General features: G+C 48.5%; 1 protein-coding gene and 1 pseudogene across 3 annotated transcripts; both read right to left on the bottom strand.

Moving 5' to 3' along the window:
• LOC107182309 overlaps positions 1–7,458 on the bottom strand; it is a 9,386-nt pseudogene extending 1,928 nt beyond the window's left edge.
• SUV39H1 (suppressor of variegation 3-9 homolog 1) lies at positions 6,889–19,405 on the bottom strand. 3 transcript variants are annotated; one of them, XR_001513033.1, is made up of 7 exons: positions 19,233–19,405; positions 17,547–17,692; positions 15,381–16,043; positions 9,176–9,322; positions 8,965–9,094; positions 8,548–8,661; positions 8,127–8,213 (listed from the first exon to the last, which is right to left on the bottom strand). XR_001513033.1 is itself a non-coding variant. In XM_006758866.2 (6 exons), exons 1-6 carry the CDS (start codon positions 19,330–19,332, stop codon positions 8,080–8,082), a joined length of 1,320 nt encoding a protein of 439 aa, XP_006758929.1. In that variant the 5' UTR covers positions 19,333–19,405; the 3' UTR covers positions 6,889–8,079. The 3 variants fall into 3 exon arrangements, 2 of the variants coding, with proteins under 2 accessions (XP_006758929.1, XP_015416233.1); XM_006758866.2 differs by lacking the exon at positions 8,548–8,661 and having other exon boundaries at positions 6,889–8,213; XM_015560747.1 differs by having other exon boundaries at positions 8,133–8,661.

Raw genomic sequence — 19,405 nt, 5'->3', positions numbered from 1 at the left:
GTGTGTGTGTGTGTGTGTGTGTGTGTCTGGGATGTGAGTTTTCTGAGCTGGTTCTGGGTGTGTGTTTCAGGATGTGAGGCCTCTGATCTGTTTGTGGGTGCGTGTCCCACATTGACAGCTCTGTGATATGTTTCTGGGTGCATTTCCGTGCATGTTGTTTCTGGGAGGATCTCTGTTCGTGGGTGTATATCCAGGATCTGAGCTGTCTGATCTCCCTGAGTCTGTACACCCAAGATTTCAGGTATCTGTATTTATCTGCTGCATTTACCAGCATGTGTGGGTTGTAACTTCTTTGTTGGTTCATGCTACAGGATTGGAGGTATCTGGTGGGGTTTGGGTTGTATTTCTCAGATCAGATCTTTGATCTGTTTATATTAATATTTCACATATATGAGTGTGCATTCTCCTTGGGTGTGTTTGTAAAAGAGAGGAGGTCTGTTCTCTATGTGGTTATATGTCCCAGTCTGTGAGATCTGTTTGTGTGTATGTCAGAAAATGTGTGCTTTTTCCTGCTCTGTGTGAATATGTCCCAAAGTCAAAGATCTAGTCTGTTTGGGGGGTCTTAGAATGTGGGTCTCCGGTCTCTTAGTGGGGTATATGTCCCAGAGAGTGAGTTCTCTTATGTCTTTGTGGGTTTAATTCCCAGAGTGTGAGGGCTCTAAGAATTCTTTGGTAAATGTCCCAGAATGGCTTTCTCATGTTCTGTATGTGTCTCAGGGTGGAAGGTCTCTGATCTCTTGGGAGGTATATGACTCCAGACGTGAAGTCCTTGAGCACTTCATTGATGTATGTCCCAGGATGTGATGTTTATTTTTTGTGTGTATGTGTGTTCTGTTTGCTCAAATAATGGATCACCAAATATGTCCTCACCGCATTCTTGGAACTTGTTAATATGTTGTCTTACCTGGAAAAGGGGACTTGGCAGATACATAGTAGGCAAGCATCCTGAGATGGGCGGTTATCCTGGATTATCTAGGACAGGGTGGGGAACGTCCGGGCCGAGGCCATATAAGACCCGAGAAATCATTTGGTCTGGCCCTGCCAAGACATTAGGGGTGAGTTAATTAAATGTTTGACCAAACATAGCAGGTTAATATCTTTTGTTGTTATTAATCCTCACCCGAGGATATTTTTCCATTGATTTTTAGAGAGAGTGGAAGAGAGAGGGAAAGACAGGGAGAAACATTGATGTGAGAGAAATACATCAATTGATTGCCTCCTGCATGAGCCCCTCATGTCCGGGGAGGAGCCTGCAACCAAGGTACATGCCCTTGACCAGAATCGATCCTGGGACCCTTTGGTCCATAGGCCAATGCTCTATCCACTGAGCCAAACCAGCTAGGGCTAGCAGGTTAATTTTTAAGATGATAATTTTTTATGGCCCACAAATGATGTTATAAATATCCAAATAGCCCTTGGAAGAAAAAAGGTCCCCCACCCCTGATCTAGGAGGTCCCACTTGTAATCACAAGGGTCATTATAGGAGGAAGGCCGAAACTTCAAGATCAGAAAAGACTAAGTGACTATGTATGTCAAGACAAGGAGGGGCATGTGATGAGAGAAGTAGAGTCACAAAAATTGATGGGACGGCAGAAGCAGAGGTCAGAGAGAGATTTGAAGCTAAAATGCTGGATCCTCTGATCTCTTTGTGGACTTTGTCTACCACCTGGTGTATTTTTCAGCATGTGGAGTGTCAGACTTGATTGTGGGTGTATGTTGCGGGATTTGAAGTCTCTGATCTTTTTGTTTTGTATGATCCAGCATGGTGTCTCTGAGCCATTTGTTCATGTATGTTGTTGGATGGAGGTCTCTGACCTGTGTGTGGTGCACGTCCAGGTGGCAAGGTCACTAATCTTTTTGTCAGTGTATATCTCAGTACGTGAGCCCTCTAATGTGTTTTTGGGTGGATTCCCCTATATGAGGGCTGATGTTTCCATGTCTGATTTGTAGGTTTTTGAGGTGTCTGATCTGTTGGTATATGTCCAAGGATGTGAAGTCTCTAAGGGGTTTGTGGTTGTATTTTCCAACATATGGGATTTTTCTGAGCTGTTTGTGGTATGCATTCCAGAATGTGTCTCTCTCCACTCTGTGTTTTGTCGGTGGGCCTCTCTGATCTGTTTATGGCTGTCTTCCCAGGATTTTATCTGATATGTTTCTGGGTGTGTGCCTCCGGATCTGTTATCTGTATTCTCTTTGTGGGTAGTCCCCAGATATGAGGTCTCTGATTTGTTTGCCGTTGTTTGCTCCAGGATGCAATGTTTATGAATGGTTTATGGGTTGTGTTTTCCAGGATTTTATGTCTGTGATCTGTTTGAGGGTGTGTTCTAGGATGTGAGGTTTCTGATCTGTTTCGGTGCATATTTCCCAGCATGTGAAGTCTGTAAACATCTTGAAGTCTGTAAACTATATGTCCCAAGATGTGATAACTCTAACCTCTTCGTGTATATTATCAAGCTTTTGAGGTCTCTGGTTTGCTTCTTGCTGTTAGTTCCAGGATGTGAAATCCCCAGCTGTTTGTGGGTATGTTTCTCAGGGTATGTAGTTTATTATCTGTTTGTGGGTATATATCCCAGGGTTTAAGGTCTCTAATCTCTTTGTGAATGTTTCCCAGGATTTTGAAGTGTATTTCCTAGAATATGCATCTCTGATTTATTTTGCTGTACGTCAAAGGGTGGGCAATATCTGATCTCTCTGAGGGTGTACATTCCATGGGGTGTGCTCTGATGTTTTGCAGGCGTGCCTGAAGATAGGAGTCTCTGTTGTAATTATGGGTGTTGTGTGCTAAGACCTGAGTTCTCTTACTTCTTTTTGGGTTTATGTCCCAGGATGAGAAGTCTGTCATCTAGTTCTGTGTGTCTTTCCAACTTGCAAGCTCTACTGTCTGTGGGTGTATGTCCAAGGGTGTGAAGTCTGATCCATTTGAGGGTCCGTGGCCCAGGGTGTCAGACTTGTTTGTGGGTGTCCATCAGGATGTGAGATATCTCTTATGGTTGTTTGTCTCAGGTGTGACAGTCTGTCCTTGTATGTTTGTCAACAGTGTGTGGTCTCTGGTCTGTCTATGGCTGTGTCCCAGGTTGCCACCTATTTTCCTTTGATCTAGCATGTGAGGTCTCTGAGGTGTTTTGAGTTTATGCCCCATGATTTGAGTCTCTGGTCTCTTTGTGGGTATAGGTCTCAATGTGTGAGCTACCTGACCCATTTGGTTTATTTCCCAGGATGTGAGTGCTCTGATCTGTGTGTGGGTGTATGTCCCTGAATGCTATTTCTATGAAATATTTGTGGGTATAAAGCTCAGTTCATGTGGTTATTTTTGTGCATATGTCACAGGGTGTGGGGTCTGCTCTTTGGGAGCATTTATTTCTTAGAATTTGAATTCTCTGAGCTGTTTTTGTGTGTATGTCTCAGGGTGTGAGGTCCCTGGCCTGTTTGGTTGTGTATGTCCCATGATTTGAGGTCTCTGGATGATTTGATGTTCTATATTCAGCATATTAATTCTCTGAATTCTGGATTCAAGAGTTCTGAGCTTTTTCTGGTCTACTTTCCAGGGGTGAGTTCACTGAGCTGTTTGGGTGACTGTCCTACAATACATGGTCCCTGAGCTCTTTTGGTTCGAGAGCTCCTTGACCTGTTCGGGATATATTTTCAGGTATGAAACCTCTTCCTCTTGGGAGGTCTGTCCCAGGGTGTGACTCATTAGGGGTTTGTTCCAGGGTACGGTCTGTGAGCTTTCAGTGGTGTGGTGTGGTGTGTGTGTGTGTGTGTGTGTGTGTGTGCGCACATAAGCCCCAGTTAGTTTTTCTGAGCTGTTTGAAAGCCTTTATTTTGTGTATAAAATCTAATTCTGTGGTGGTGTCTGTGCAGAGTACGGTGTCTCTGAACTATTTAGAAGTCTCTCTTTTCAGGTCTGAGGGCCCATAACCCTCAGATGAGGACTCTGATGTGTTTGAGTGTCTGTGCTCAGGGTGTGAACACTTTTGAGCCCATATCCTAGGGAGGGAATGAGTTCTCTATGATGTTGTGACTTTTGTCCTCGGTGTGATTTTTCAGAGCAGTTTCAGAATCTGTTTCCTGAGTTTTGATGTCTGCTGTTTCAGACTTCTGAGGTGTGTCCCCGAGTGTGAGATCTCTGATCTCCGTATCCCTTGGTGGTGAGGTCCCTAACTGTTGGGCTGTGTTTCCAAGGGCACAGTAGTTCCTATTGAGGGAGTCTCAGTTCCAGAGTCTGAGGTATCTGAGTGGTTTGGGGTTCTGTTACCAGTGTGATGTCTCTCAGGTGTTTGGGGGGGGGGTATCTGTGTACAGGTGGTTATGTATGTGAGCTGTGTGGGGATGTGTCTTAGGGTGCAAGTTGTGTTAACTCCGAGCACTTTGGCATTGTCTAACGTGTGGGGCCTCTGGAAAACCTGTGGGTCTGCTTTGCAGATTGTGAGGTTAATGAACTCCCTGAGAGTTTCTGTCCCATAATGTGAAGTACTTGAGCTGTGGGGGCTATGCAGCCAAATGTGCTGTCTCTGAGCTCTTTTTGTATCTCCCAGGTTAGAAGTTCTCTGAAGCCCTAGCTGGTCTGGCTCAGCGGATAGAGCATCGGCCTGCAGACTAAAGAGTCCAGGGTTCAATTTCAGTCAAGGACACATGCCCAAGTTGCGGGCTCGATCCCTAAAAGGGGGCATGCAGGAGGCAGCTGATCAATGATTCTCTCTCATCATTGATGTTTTTCTCTCTACCCCCCTCCCTTCCTCTCTGAAATCAATAAAAAATATATATTTTTTAAAAAGTTCTCTGAGTTGTCTGAGAGCTTGTGTCCACAATGTAAGGTCCCTCTGCTGCTATGGGTCTCTGTCCGTTATGAGGTCTCTGCTGTTTGTGGCAGACTTTGCACAGAATGTGAGGTTTCTAGGCTGTTTAATCTCTGTCAATTTTGGATATGAGTACAAAGGATAAGTTCCATGAATGGTTCTGAGGTCTGAGTCCAGGGTATATTTCTGAATCATTTGGAGGTTCGTGCTTACAGTGAAGATTCTGAGCTGTTTGGGGACTTGAAGCCAGGATGTGAGGTTTATAAGCTGTTTGGGGTCTGTGTCCAGGTTGTGTGATCTCAGGTATATTTGAGGTATCACAAGTGTGAAGTCTCTTAACTATGTAGAGGATTAGTATTCAGATTTTCAGATCTTTGAGCTCTTCTGCAAACCGAGTGAGGCGTCTTGGGGGTCTCTTAGTATATGAAGGCTCTGAGCTATTTTTAGGAAGTCTGTGTCCAGTACATGACCTCTCTGAACAGCAATCTGTGTTAATATCATGGTCTCTGAGCTGGTGTAGGACTTGGGAACTCTTGGGTATTGTGTTCAGGGTATGAGGTCTCTTAGTTGTCTGGTGGTCTGGAAGAGGGTGTGAGGTCTCTGAACTATTTGTCCATCTCTCTCCCAGTGTGTAAGTTCTCTGAGGAATTGGTGGGTCTGTATCCCTGGTTCTGAAGTGTCTGAGCATTGTGGGGGTCTGTAGGCAGACTTTCAGATGTGTGGGTTACAAAGCTTGAGGTCTCTGAAGCATTTGGTAGTCTTTCCTCTGGTGCCCTATTCTGAACCATTTTGGGGTGTCAGGTGTGAGGTCTCTGAGCTATACACAGATCTCCTTCCCAGCGTCAGAATTCTCTAAACATGGCACTGGGCTGTGAGATCTCTAAGCTCTTTGGGGTCTATGTCTAAGACTTGAGGCTCTAAGTTGTTGTGGCACCATATTCTAGGGAGTGAGGTCTTTGGGGTGTTTAGTTTTTCAGGGTGTCTCTAAGCAATTTGGGGGTCTGTGTCCAAGAAGTAAGGTTTCAGGATCATTTAGGGATCTGTGTTCCGAGTGTGAGGTCTCAGGTGTTTGGGGTGTGACATCCCAGCTGTTTGGGGATCTGTCCCAGGATGGGAGGGCTCCAAGCAGTCTGAGAATCGATTATCAGGGTGTGAAAACTCTGAATAACTTAGGTAACAGTATCCCAGGCTGTGAGGTCTTTGAGATGTTTGTGCATTTCTATCCCAAAAGAAAGTTCTGTAATGTGTTTGGGGTCCAGATCCCAGCATAGGAGGCAGCATTTAGGTCTTGGGGCTGTTTATGAGTCTGGCTCCCTAGTTTTGATGTAGCCTGTTAGTTATTCAGGGCCTATGTCCCAGATCTCCGAGCTGGATCCCAGGTGTGAGGTCTCTGAGGTCTGGGGTTAGTACCCAGAGTACATGTCTGGGAGCTGTTTGGAGGCCTATGTCCTACATGCTGTGTGTGGAAGTCTCTTAGTTTTTTACAATTCTGTCACCTGTAATGTCAAGTCTCTGAAATCTTTGGGTAAGTGTGTCACAGCATGTGACGTCTCTGAGCAAGAACAAAAGGCACAGCCTCACATTCAGGTTGAGGGATGATCAAAACAAGTATATCTGAAACATCATCTCCTTACTCTCCACTTTCTACCCTGGTGCATATTAGGTGCTCAATAATTATTTGCAGAAAATGTAAATACAACAAAAATACAAAATTTTCTGTTTGAATGGAGTAGGCAGGCTTTGGATTCAAAGCCTCTAAGAGCTGGGAGGACCCAGCTAGAATTGTATCATATTTCTGTATTTCCACCGTATTTATTTCTCGGGTTATTTTTCTTTATGGCCAATGATAATGGTTTGTCTATTGAGACAGCAATGGATTTAGTTTGCTTTTTCAGTGCATTTTAAAATTTTAAGTATAAAACAAGCTTCTTTTAAGTCAAGATGTTAGGGAGACAATGGTGGAGGTGGTATGCTGTGGGGGTGTTCTAGTCAAATGGTTGAGATTTGAGGAACACATCCCTGGGTACCCCAGCTCCCAGCCTCTCATCCCCCCAACCCCACCTACGTGAGGTCTTCAATCCCCACACCTTGGTTTGTTCAGTCAGCAACTCTTTTTATTGATGCCTACCCCAGGCTGGGTTGGGCCAAGAAATATACAAGAGGAGAATGAGATTCAGTCCATGCCTGAAATTCAGTCTAGGGGCAGGGAGCACAGACAAACAGACAGCCACACAGATCTGGTGGCAGGGCACAGTCTCACAGAGGGGCGCTCTGGGCACAGGTAGTCAGGGAAGGCTTCCTGGAGAAGACCTCACAGGGGAAGCAAGGGGTGAGGCAGCCATCAGACCCTTCGTCTTCTGTACATTTGTGGGCAGGTAACTTTTGAGACTGTACTTGGCCTCCTGCCATATGGGCCCTTTCCTAGGATCCACCTCCACAGTTTTTAAGGCTTCCCTGAGACAATCTATGTAGACCAGGTGCTCAGCCCAGTGCTTGGCACCTCAGCACCACCCCATCAATGCACATTTTTGTCCTAAGTGCTATCTACAGCCTACCTAGGTCTTGGTTCCAGCTCTGAGTAGTCCCAGCAGTCGTCACACGCCGACGGGGCTCCCAGGCGCCTTCTGTGCACCTCATGGGCAGAGCTCAATCCCAGTCCACCTTAAGGGTTCGGAGAGTCTGGACTGCCTTCCTCTCATTGGCCAGTGACCAGTGAGCCATGGGCATCCACTCTCCTTCCAGTGGCATGTGGGCAGCTACTTCTGGGATGCAAAGCCTACATGTGAGCATAAGCAGAAACCAGTCCCCAGCCCTACAAACCCTCTTTCTTTCACCAAATGGGCTGGGAAGTCTGAACTCTGATGTCAGCCTGCGCTGGGGCAGCTTCCACACTCCTGGAGCAGTAGGGAGAGGGCCTGCAACAGACCTCTCAAGCTCCAGGCTGAAGCAGGTGAATAACCATCTTTCTATTCTGGGGCTGGGGTTCACCCCTGGAACCCCCTTAATAGGCTGTGAATCTCAACTGCAGAAACTCCTGATGTTGACAGCTTACTTCGCAAAATGGGCAAAGGGTTGTTAAGTGCAACCCATGGAGCTAGGATGGGGAGAGGGGATTTCTGAAAGTCAGTCCTCACCACAACCCCGAGCACAGGGCAGGTGGGGGTGGGTGGAAGCAGGCGGGAGGCCCTGGCAGTCATTCCTCAACAGGAGGGCAAGTGGGTACAGGGGTGGGTGAGATGGGCTTTAGGCCCCCACAGTCAGTCTGGCCTCAGATTTCGAAGGGCTAGAAGAGGTATTTGCGGCAGGATTCAGTCCCACACTTGCATTCAATACGGACCCGCTTCTTGGGGGAGCCGGGGAGCACAGCCAGGCCAAAGTTGGAGTCCATGCGGGTGCTCTCCATGTCCACGGGGTCCACTGTGGAGTCACACAGCCAGGGAGGGCAGGAGGGGGGAGGGGACTTGTTAGAAGGCCTAGGTGTAGTGTCCCACTGCCCCTTTACCATGAGACCCAGGGATCTTGGGGGCTGGGAACAGGTCTGGGATTTGGGTCAGGAGGGGGGTCATGGAGTTGGTAGTTTGGGGCTGGGGCCAGGGCTTAGCACTAGAGGGTGTTCACATGTTAGGAAGATGGCCAGGATTTGGGGGTTATACGGGGGAAAGGAAGATGGCCAGGGGTTGTGGGGAGGCAGGGAGTGTTGGGGAGAACCAGGAGGGTTATGGCAGGCAGAGGTCCGGGAATGAAGGGTCACCTGGGCATCAGAGGGATATCTGAACTCTCCTGCCAAAGATCCCCTCTTGAGTGTCTCAGAGGTGGCTAGTTTGTCAAGTAGGGGACTGGTTGGAGGCCATAGGGTGTCCAGAGGCTTGGAACGAGGAAAGCCAAAAAGGGTTAGGAACAGGGAGGGTTGGAGGACTGAGGATATTTCAGACAAGATTGAAATCAGGAGAAGTATTAATTCTCAAGCCAAACATCTTCCTCCCCCAGGAGTCTTGGGAGAAGTTGGTCCAGGGGTTGGGAATGAGGGGACCCCCAAAGGGTAGGCAGGGGTCGAAAAGTCCAGATGGGAGATTGGGAGTCAGAAAGAGCATCTTAAAGCTCCTTGGGGAGGGGTCTTTGTGTCCCATGTCACTGTGTGCCCCTGCCCCCAGTCCCTTGACACCCCCACCTTGCATGTTGTAATCAAAAGTGAGCTCCTCGCCTGCCCAGATGGTTCTTGTGGCAAAGAAAGCAATGCGGGGCAGCCGCTCATCAAGGTTGTCTATGAAGACGTTGTACACCTGGAGGTTGGGGTCGCACTGGGAGAAAGAGAACAGCAGGAGGGTGAGGAGGGGCCCAGCCTGCTCCTCCCGACCCTCGCCCACCTGCAGGGTACCCACACTGTGGTTGACAAAGTGGGAGATGTTGCCATAATAGGCAGCATCCACAGTGTACACATCCTCCACGTAGTCCAGGTCAAAGAGGTATGTAGCACCCTGGCGGTCGTAGATCTGGCCCCGCCGCTCCGCCTCCTCCGAAGTAATAATCTGGGGAGAGGGTCATGGGAGAGAAGGGATTGGTCAAGAAGGCTAAGGAAAGCCAGCACAGTGCCTGGCCCCCCAGGAGGAGAAAAACAAGTGAGCAGGGCGGCAGCCCACCCATGTGGCTGGAAGGCATGGACACATGGGAGGCAGTGAGGCAGAGGGTCTGTCAGTCCTCCCAGGGGGCTAGGCCTCAGCTGCCCACCACCCATCCATCCTCAGGCCTCTGGATGGTCTAAGGCAGCGGTCGCCAACTGGTGGTCCGCAGACCACTGGTGGTCCATGAGGTCCAAAAGGTTGGCGACCGCTGGTCTAGGGGGTCTCTCAATGGTGAGTGAAGGCTGGCCACAAGGTCTAGTGGTGATAAAGTAGTCAGTCAGACAGACAGACACAGATATAGCCCCATCATGAGACCCATAGTGAGATATAGGAGATGCAAATCAAGGGCAAGAAAGAAAAAGACTCAGGGCTCAACAGAGAGGGGAGAGGAAAGCAGGGAGAAGGAGGGGCTGACTAATCCAGGGCAAAGGGGCCTGAGGCTTCACAGGACCCAGCACAAGACAAGACAGGCTGTACAGGGCCATGTACACAGCAGTGAGAAGGACACAGAGAAGCAGAAGCGCCCTGGGCTGGTGGGGACAGGGAGACTGAATGGGAGACTCAGACAGGAGAGCTAGAGGCAGAGTGAGAAACAGACAGAAGCTTAATATGCAAGATCCAGGTCCAGAGATAAGACCAAGATCCCTGAGAATCTCAGATGCAAGAAAAAGGCTGAGGCCAAAAACACAGAAGGAAGATGAAAGAGAGGAGACAGGAGCTTGGGTAGGAGCCCCTCCCTCAGCCCCGAGGCTATGCAGTATCAACTACTGGAATTTAAGATGGCAGGAGACATCTCTCAAAGGCTGGGTCCCCTGCTAACCTAGTAAACATGAAGCTGCTCCATGATCCTAGCCCTGACCTGTCCTTACCTCCCAAAGGCTGTAGATCAGGGGTCCTCAAACTACGGCCCGCGGGCCACATGCAAATACAAATATTGTATTTGTTCCCGTTTTGTTTTTTTACTTCAAAATAAGATATGTGCAGTGTGCACAGGAATTTGTTCATAGTTTTGTTTTAAACTATAGTCCAGCCCTCCAACGGTCTGAGGGACAGTGAACTGGCCCCCTGTTTAAAAAGTTTGAGGACCCCTGCTGTAGATGGATTCTCCACCCCACCGCCATCCAGCCCAATCTCTCCTCTCCATCCCTCAAGTTCCCTCTTCCCCCTGGGGCCAACCATAACAGCCTTCTGGTAATCCCCCCTTCTGGTGTAGCTGACCATGCCAGTCTCTGGGTGAGGGTTCCCTGGTACCTAAAACTGCCCACGCCTCAGCCTAGGGTCCCTCCCGACCAGGCAGATCTTTCTCCTCTCCCAGGATTCCACCCAACCCTCAAAAACAAGTGCCAGCAGTGTACAGCACACAGCAGACTCGCAAGAAATGCCATTTTATTCTTTCTAGCCCAGCAACCTATACCATGTCCAGCAGTAGTCCTACTGGCAACTCAAACACTTCCCCCTACACACACACACACCTTCTTCCTTCCCTCTCCTTTTGTTGCAGACCCAGTGGCCATCACCAGCCCCCTTCTGACACTGGATCTACCCTTGCCTCCTTTCTTGCTCATCCTCATGCCAGCTAGGAGCCACACTGTTTCTACTTTCAGATCTCCCCTTCTAGCTTTGACCACCGTTTTCTCCACCCTGCATGGCCACACTAGTGTCCTGTCTCCTACCTGCCTCTTACACCATCACCTCCAGCCTGTCCCCTGTCAAATGCTGATCAACAACACCTTTAGGAGAACAAGATTTATCCCTCAGATCACACTGCTCACTGCCCCATACTCCAGCTTTTCCTTCAGGAACCTGGCTTCCCTGTACCCCAAGGATTTATTTATCCACTCATTCATTCAGTGGATTTTTATGAGGCTTACCCTGTACCTGGTCGTAATGCTCAGAAGTCAGTGTCTGCAGGGGCAGGCATGGGTCACAGTTGGGTGGGGGAGACAACACAGGAACCAGGCTCGGTCCTGGCCCTCAGGGGTCAGTTCAGTGGGCGAGTCACAGGGACCAGGCCCAGTCCTATCTTTCATGGGTCAGTCTTGTGACAGAGAAGAGATGGATTCAGACATTCACAGTGAAAGAATGTGGAGGGTTTCAAGAGCATTGGGAAAGAGAAACACCACCGAAACCAAACTGCAGGTCATAAAAGGGCTCTGACACTAGATTGAAGAATGGGGACTCTCTCCTGAGGGACACAACAGGAGGCACAGCAGCATTTTGAGGAAGAGAACAGCAAGGCCAGTCTCCCTCTACCTCCTGGAAAGCACGCACTCTTCTTTTGTGGTGGCAGCTCCAGATGTTACTTCTCTGTGCAGCCTTCCTCAATCTCCCAGTCCCCACCCACCAAGCCTCTCTGAAGCCCTAGGATCAAAGGGCAGCCTCTGCCGGGCTTCCAGCATACTGGGTGGTGTCTGAGCCAGTTTTTGCCTTTCAGCCTCTCCCCAACCAGAGGGAATGCCCCACAACTTCCCCAGTCTCATCTTCCTGCCTGTTCTGCCCCTACCTGCTCTCCCTGTCTCACCAGGAATGAGTCACACTGCAAGCCCTCCAGGGTACAAACCGTTCCTGCTGTCTTCTTTTCAGTCCCATTCTGTAAGGGTTGGGCCACCCTGAAAACTCAGGAACAAATCAGTTCGTGTTTCTGCTTCCTAGCAACTCTCCAGAATGACTGGGGAAGATGGGTGGGCTATAAACTGGCAGCTTGGAAAGGGTGCTGACGTGAACAGAACCACAGAACTCTGCCCCCTCCCAGATATGGGACCCTAAATGTTCTCTCCCTACACCTATTTCCTCAGCCAAAAAAAAACAAACAAAACAAAACCAGAAAACAAAAAAATCCACCAGGTCTGGCAGGGCACCAATTTTAAACACTTGGGCCTTTTTTTATTTTATTTTAATCCACTTGACTAACTTTCTGACTCTGAGCCCTTTACTATACTACTCTAGGCCTCAGTTTTCCCATCTGTAGAATGGGGATGACAATGACAAAATCCCATCCAGACAGGGCTGTTGTAAAGATTTGACAAGATGAGGGATGTGAAAGGTGTTTCTGTTTTCGTTTCAGTTAGGAACAAAGCTATGTGCCCTTTCCCCAAGAAAGGAAAAACTGCTGCTCATTAAATGATATGCAATCATTTAATTAAACTAATCGAGACTCACTGTCACTTCAGAGTTTTTAAAATAAGAAGACAATGTTTTAGAAAGGATGAAACAGGCTATGGCTCTCTGTTGAGTGAGGGTAGGGATGTTCTGACAGAAGGTACAAAGGTGCAAAGTAGAGGAAGGGCAGCTCACGTAAAGGAACTCTCAGTGCAGACACAGAGGTAGGAGAGTGAATGCTGTCTCCAGATTGTAGGATAGGGTGGCGAACAGGTATGAGATGGTGTACCCTCGATTGTATAACACTAGGTAGGGTCTGGGACAACACCACGTAATCAAGTCAATTAATATTTTTACAATGAAATTTATGAATAGTTATACCAAGTAAGAGAAAGACTATAAATATGCCCAAATCAGGTCCAGTTAGGTTTTATAGCCAAATGGGTTACAAAAAACTTTTGGGTTTCTGAATTTTGGAATGTAATGGCTAACACTGATTGGAGACTTACTCTATACTGAATAGTATTTAAATGCTTCACACATGATAACTCTTTTAGTTCTTACACAAGTGTATGAGGTGGGTGCAATTATCATTCCCATTCTACAGATTAGGGGACAGACACAAAGCGGTGAAGTGACAGCTGATGAGTGGTGGAGCTACGTTTCAATCTCAGGCACCAGGCTCCACCCTCCGGCCCATTTTGCCATGCTGCCTCCTCAGGAGGATGCAAGATGAGTTTGGCTCTGGTAGTGTTTGGGGGCCTCTGTTGCCACCAGATCCCACAGGTCTGAGGGTATTGCAGGGGGGCCTGGAAGTTGCTGAATATAGCAGGAGGGAGGCTAAGAAATAGCTCAGAGAGAATGTGTGGAGAGGAGGAAGAGTAAAGACCGGGAACAAGAGGGTCCCTGGAAACCCTGATGTTTACAGTGTAGAGGAGTAAGGACACTAAGGAAGAACAGCCAGAAAAGTACCCGGCCTAGGGGACTTTGGAGTGCCTGGGGCTGCAGATTCTTCCTCCTCTTTGCCTCAGGATCCTGTGTTGTAGATAGCCTTTCCTTAAGATCATCAGTACAGTAGAGTGAGGCTAGAGACACTATCTGTCCTGGACTTCCTCTAGGACTGCTGGGCTCCTGTGGGGTCAGGACACCTCCTCCTCTAGACCATCAGAGGCTCTGGAGTATGCACACATCCTCCTCCAGAATGGTGACATCCCTCTGAGGTGTTAACATCTCCTCCCAACTGCTAGCATCCCTCAGAGGTCTAGACATCTCCTCCAGAGTGTCAGGACCTAAGGGTGTGGACAGTTCCTCTAGGCTTTAGGGTCCTCTTGGGTGTAGACCTGATCTCCTTTTGACAGTCAAAATCCCTCTGGGGTGAGGACACTTCTTTTTCTTGACTGTCAGGACAGGGTGGGTGCAGACACCTCTTAAGGCAGACCACCAGGGTCCTCTGGAGTGTGGAGCATTTGCTCTTATCCTCTAGGTCAGTCTGGGATGTGGACATCTCTTCCTGCAGATTGTCAGGACCCCTCTGGGTTAATGCCACCTCCTCCTTCTTCCAGACTGTCAGGTCCTTTGACATGTGGACATTTCCTCCACCAGACCGCCAGGATTATCTGGGGTATGGACATTTCCTCATCCAGACTCCCCATCAGGGTTCTCTGAAGTGTGGGCTGCTCTGCCTCCAGATCATCTCTGCCCCTCAGGGCAATGACTCTCTCTACTTTATAGTTTGTCAAAGTGGAAGCCTGTCCTCTTCATCAGTTTCACTACTACTGTGTAGACACCCTCAGGGGTATGTCCCTTATGCCAATTTCTGTCACTTCCCAATCATAGCAACCCCTAAGAAACCTGTGGAAATATGGAGGAATTTGGGGTTGTCACCATGACAGGGCACACTCGTGGATTTAAATGGTCCAGGTCCAGGGATGTTAAAAGTTCCTCAATGCACGAGATGGTCCTACATAACAAAGAACTGCCCCACCCCAAATGCTCAATGGCTCCCACCTTTGAAAGTGACACTACAGACAGTTATTCACCCAAATCCCTGTTTTCCACCTGGGCACATAGCTAAGTCATACTTCTCAGCCTGCCCTGCATGGAGGTAAGGCCAGTGATTCGGTTCCAGACAGTGGAGGTGGACAGACATGATGTGCACTGCATCCAGGCCTGACCCATTAGGAACCTCCCCTTCTCCCCCCACTCAGTCTACTTACCAGGCAAGGCTGAGGATCACAGGCAGCTCCTCCTCGTGGCTGTACCACTGTACAGGACACTGCCCACACACCCATGCCAGACTGTTACAGGAGCAAACAGACTTCTCATTTGCAAAGTCACTAAGACCTGCAAGTTGTTTGGTCTGGCAGCTAGCCTGCCTAATATAGCTGGTCTTTCCAGTATCCTGCAAGTCTAGAGGAGGAAGCAGCCAACCTCCTTAAGGCATGTCTATGTCCTACTCCTAACTGTTCTTTTGTGCAGATTAGTAAAAGGCGATCTTTCTGGGAAGACACTGCTTAGCAATAAGCCGGACCCTTGTAAAATGAGAAATGCCTTTGCAGGTAACGCAACCCCACACGGCCCATTAAAAGGAACACTGCCTGGATTTCAGTTCCCACTCTTCTCTTTGCGAGGTACCCTTATGAAATCAACCCAGTCTAGAAGTGTTTCAGTATGCTTTTAACTACCAGCTTGGAATACTCTCCCCTGCCAGGATATCCCTAGCCCTTGGGTTAAACACCACCACCACCCACATTTTCCACAGGGAAAGCAGGAAAGTTGCAGGCACACTGTGATGAGAGCTGGGCGCACACAGTAGAAACACAAGATGGGAAGAGCTGCACACACACGCATGGTCCTGACTCCCTACCTCTCCCACGTACTCCATGACGAAGCTGTTCTTGCGGATCTTCTCCAGTGTGCGGACGCCCCAGCCACGCCCATCATCCGTGCGGAAGATGCAGAGGTTGTAGCGGATGCCCTTCTGTACCACACGGTTGGGGCAGTCATAGCCACAGCGGCAACGGGAGTTGCACTCGTAGATGGGCAGCCCAGCTCGCAGCCGCACCTGGCCCTGGTCATTGTAGGCAAACTTGTGCAGCGATGCCCCGGGGCAGCAGCCTCCAGCAGGTGCCCACAAGCAGTCCTTACACTCACAGCCCACTGCCACCTGGTTGAGGGTGATGCCCTCACCAACGCGGTACTCGTTAATGTATACAAAGGCCCGAGGGGGGCCATCCAGATCCACCTCATTCTCCACAGTGATGCGTCCCAGATGGTTGCGTTTGGCATTGAGCTCCTGCTCCCAGAGCTGGAGCGCCCGTCTCTGCTTGGCCTTCTGCACCAGGTAGCTGGCCAAGCTTGGGTCCAGGTGCCGGGGGGGCTTTGACCGGTGGCGCCGCCGGACCAACTCTCGTTCTAAGTCCTTGTGGAACTGCTTGAGAATGCGCACACACTTGAGATTCTGCCGTGGCTCCCAGGTACTCTCTGACTCTGGGTATCCACGCCATTTTACCAGGTAATACTCCTGTTCCTGTTGGGGGGACCAGGGGGATGGGGGCCACCATAAGTGGCGAGACCCTTGGACCAGCCCTCGTGAGACTTCCATTCCAAAACCAATGGATAACACCCAAACCACTCCCCACCCTTTTCTGGAATGGCTCCATGCATTGGTTAAAAAGCATGGGCTCTAAAGCCAGGATCAGTAGGTTCAAGTACTGTTCTACTCATGCTGTCTAAATTCTAACTTTTTAAAAAGTAATTTTAATTGATTTTTAGAGAGAGAAAGAGAGAGAGAAACATCCATGTGAGAGTGAAACATTGACCAGCCACCTCCTGCACGCCCCTGACTGGTAATCAAACCTGCAACCTGGGCATGTGCCCTGGGAATGGAACCAGCAACCTTTCAGTGCATGGGACAATGCCCAACCAACTTAGCCACACTGGCCAGGGTCAAATTCTAAATTTTAATTTTATCTCCTAAACCTACTCCCTTCTCTGTCTTCCTCATCATTAGCTCCCTCCTGCTAGCAGCTCAGGCCCCAACTCTTGGGAGTCATCCTTGACTTCTTTCTCTAACACTCCTCACATCCACCCTCAGCAAATCCTGTCAACCCCACCTTCAAACTACATCCAGAATTCGACCACTTCCAACCATCATCACTGTCACCACTCGCCTGGACTGCAGCAGTGGCCTCCTCACTGGTCCCCTTGCTTCTGCCCTTGCCCCTATAGTCTGTTCTCCAAATAGCAGCCAGAGGGACCTTCTCTTGCTGGGGGCGGCTATAGGACACAGTTTAACTACACAGACACCCTGGGTACAAATTCTGAACCTTCATTCCCTAGTGGTATGGCCTTGGACAAGTTATTTAATTTTGCTGAGCCTTGGTTTCCTCATCTGTAAATAAGGGGAAAAGCTTAAATTTTTTGGTTAACATTCATTATGTAGCATGTACTGTTTGAATGTACTGTATTAACTAATATAATCCTCACAACTCTATATGAGGTAGATAATACTAAGCATCCCCATTTTATAGATAAGGAAAATAAAGTATAGAGAATTTGCATTAAGTATCCGGGGGTTACACGACTAGGATTTGAACTGATGTGTGCTAAAGCCAGTCTGTTCTCTTAACTCTCCTAACATTACCTCCTGTGGCCATGATAACAGTTCCCATTTCACAGTGTTGCTGGGGGCATTAAATGAGTTCCTGAGGGAAAGCACCTTGTACAAGTGCTCAATAACCGTTAGCTATCCTCATCCCCACTCTTGGGCTCAGCAGCTCAACTGGTTTGTATTCTTAGGGAAGTGGGAGGAGAGACTTATTTGGGGATTCATCCTGGCTCCTGGCTCCCTCAGAATGTTCCTAGGTTTCTCCATCAGTAAGACAGGAATGAGAAGAGGGCCTACTAATCCTATTTTTTAAGATCAGAGAAGAAAATTCCATTTAGAATCAAATGCAGACAGTAGGGCAAGGGAGCAGGAAGCCAGCTTCCTTGAGACACCCCTGCCCGGCCATGGTCACCCCAGACTCACGCGGATCTTCTTGTAATCACACAGGTACTCGACTTCAAAGTCATAGAGATTCCTCTTGGAGATTCCGAGGGCAGGGCATGAGAGCTTGGCCAGACGGCACAGGTCCTGTAGCTGATTCCAAGAAGATTTGCAACACACACTGCAGCCTAGAACACAAAAGACATTACTGGGCATCCTGGCAAAGCCAGGAGTCAAAGAGTACACCAAGTCCTCCCTGGGACTTCGAAAGAACTCCCTCAGAGTCAGTGAAACCTAACCCAGGGGTCTTCCAAATGCTAAGATGTTTCTACCACAAAAATGTGCCAACTCCTTCAACCCCAACGCTCACTATCCAAGGCCACTCCTGGAGCAAAAGAACTCAAAGTAGGACCTGCTGCATGGATTGTCCTAAAGGAATCTATTCCCAGAGCTCCCAACGCCCTCTATACTATTCCTAAAACTGCCTGCAAAACCATCCTAGCGTTCAGGACCTAATCTTCCTCTTCTCTACACTTTGCAAAAAGAGAACAACCTCCCATCTAAGGAGGGAGCATTGCCCCAAGAGTGTAGGTGGTATGAGGTTAAAATATCCAGGGCACCAAACAAACTGGAAAGACTGGTCAGCAAGCCCTGATCTGAAATCCCTGGGGACCAGATGTGTTTTGGAAATTTTTTATTTTATTTTACAAGTGTAGTTCTTGGTACCTCCCACATATTACCTAACACCCCCAGTGTATTCAAGTCATAATCAAACATTTCAATAATTCTGCAGCAAAAGTCTGAATTTTCATGTTAAATAGGAGAAATAAAGAGGTAAGGTAGCGCGACTGAACAGTCCCACCTTATAGTCTAGTTTTGCCACTGAATGGTGCCAAACTTAAGTGTTCAGAGCTTTTTAAATTTCAGAATTATGAATAAGAGAGTGTGCAGTGGTGTTAGATTACAGGAATACAGGAAACCTCATTAAATGATTACCTGGGTGCCTTAAACCCATGAGGTATATTTTTTCACACTGCATATTTGAGTTTCTCAGCCTCATTCACATTTCTGTGAAGGGTAAAGCTTGCCCACAGGAATTCAGGAACAGGCAAAGCAGTAATAGGTTAGTGACAATGATTCTTTAAATATACCTGGGATGCTTCTGGGGCTACCAAAAATTTCCAAGACACACAGATCCTTTTTTAAAAAACCTTCTGATTCAAAGAGTCAAGGTACATTCTCAATGTGCTTTAGAAGCCATTTTATCAGATCATTTCACACAACACATTATAAACGTACAGTCATTCCTAACCCTGTTAATATTTTCTACCTGCCATTCAAAAAATAAAACATTGAAACTCATGATGAAATGCTCTAGATGTCAACCTCAACATGTATAAGAGCTCTCCAACATTTCGTGTGCACTACTCCCTACACACACAGACACACACACACAGACACACACACACGCACACTTAGGCCTAGTGGAGGCACGGCCTGTGCCCACGCCTTCCTCTCCCTATGACGTCTCTCCCTTTCAAATCCCTTAACTTGCATTTGAACCCCCACTAAAGTGGTCCCAACTCACATCTCCAGCTGCTGGCGCCGCACTGACCACAGGTGGAATCTCCTATCCCTTAGCGTCCCCCTCCACACTCATGGAACCCATCCTCCCCGCAGCTTTCCTCACCCAGAGGAGCCCCCCCCCCAATATACTGAGAAAATCACCCCTTTTCCCCCTGCACACGGAGGAGTCCAGCTCTCCCATTCCGGAAGACCCTGCCCCTCTTCCTGAGGGAGTCCTCTCTAGCGCAGCCCCTTCCCTCATCACGCTGAGAGGAGCTCCCCAGAGCACAAGATCCCCCCGCCCCCCACTCTCCAAAGGAGGTTCGTCCCCTCCC

This window comes from Myotis davidii, unplaced genomic scaffold, assembly GCF_000327345.1.
Source record: "Myotis davidii unplaced genomic scaffold, ASM32734v1 scaffold855, whole genome shotgun sequence".
NCBI classification, from domain to species: Eukaryota; Metazoa; Chordata; class Mammalia; order Chiroptera; family Vespertilionidae; genus Myotis; species Myotis davidii.
Note: the sequence above shows the minus strand (reverse complement) of the source record. Positions and strands in the feature narration are given on the sequence as shown.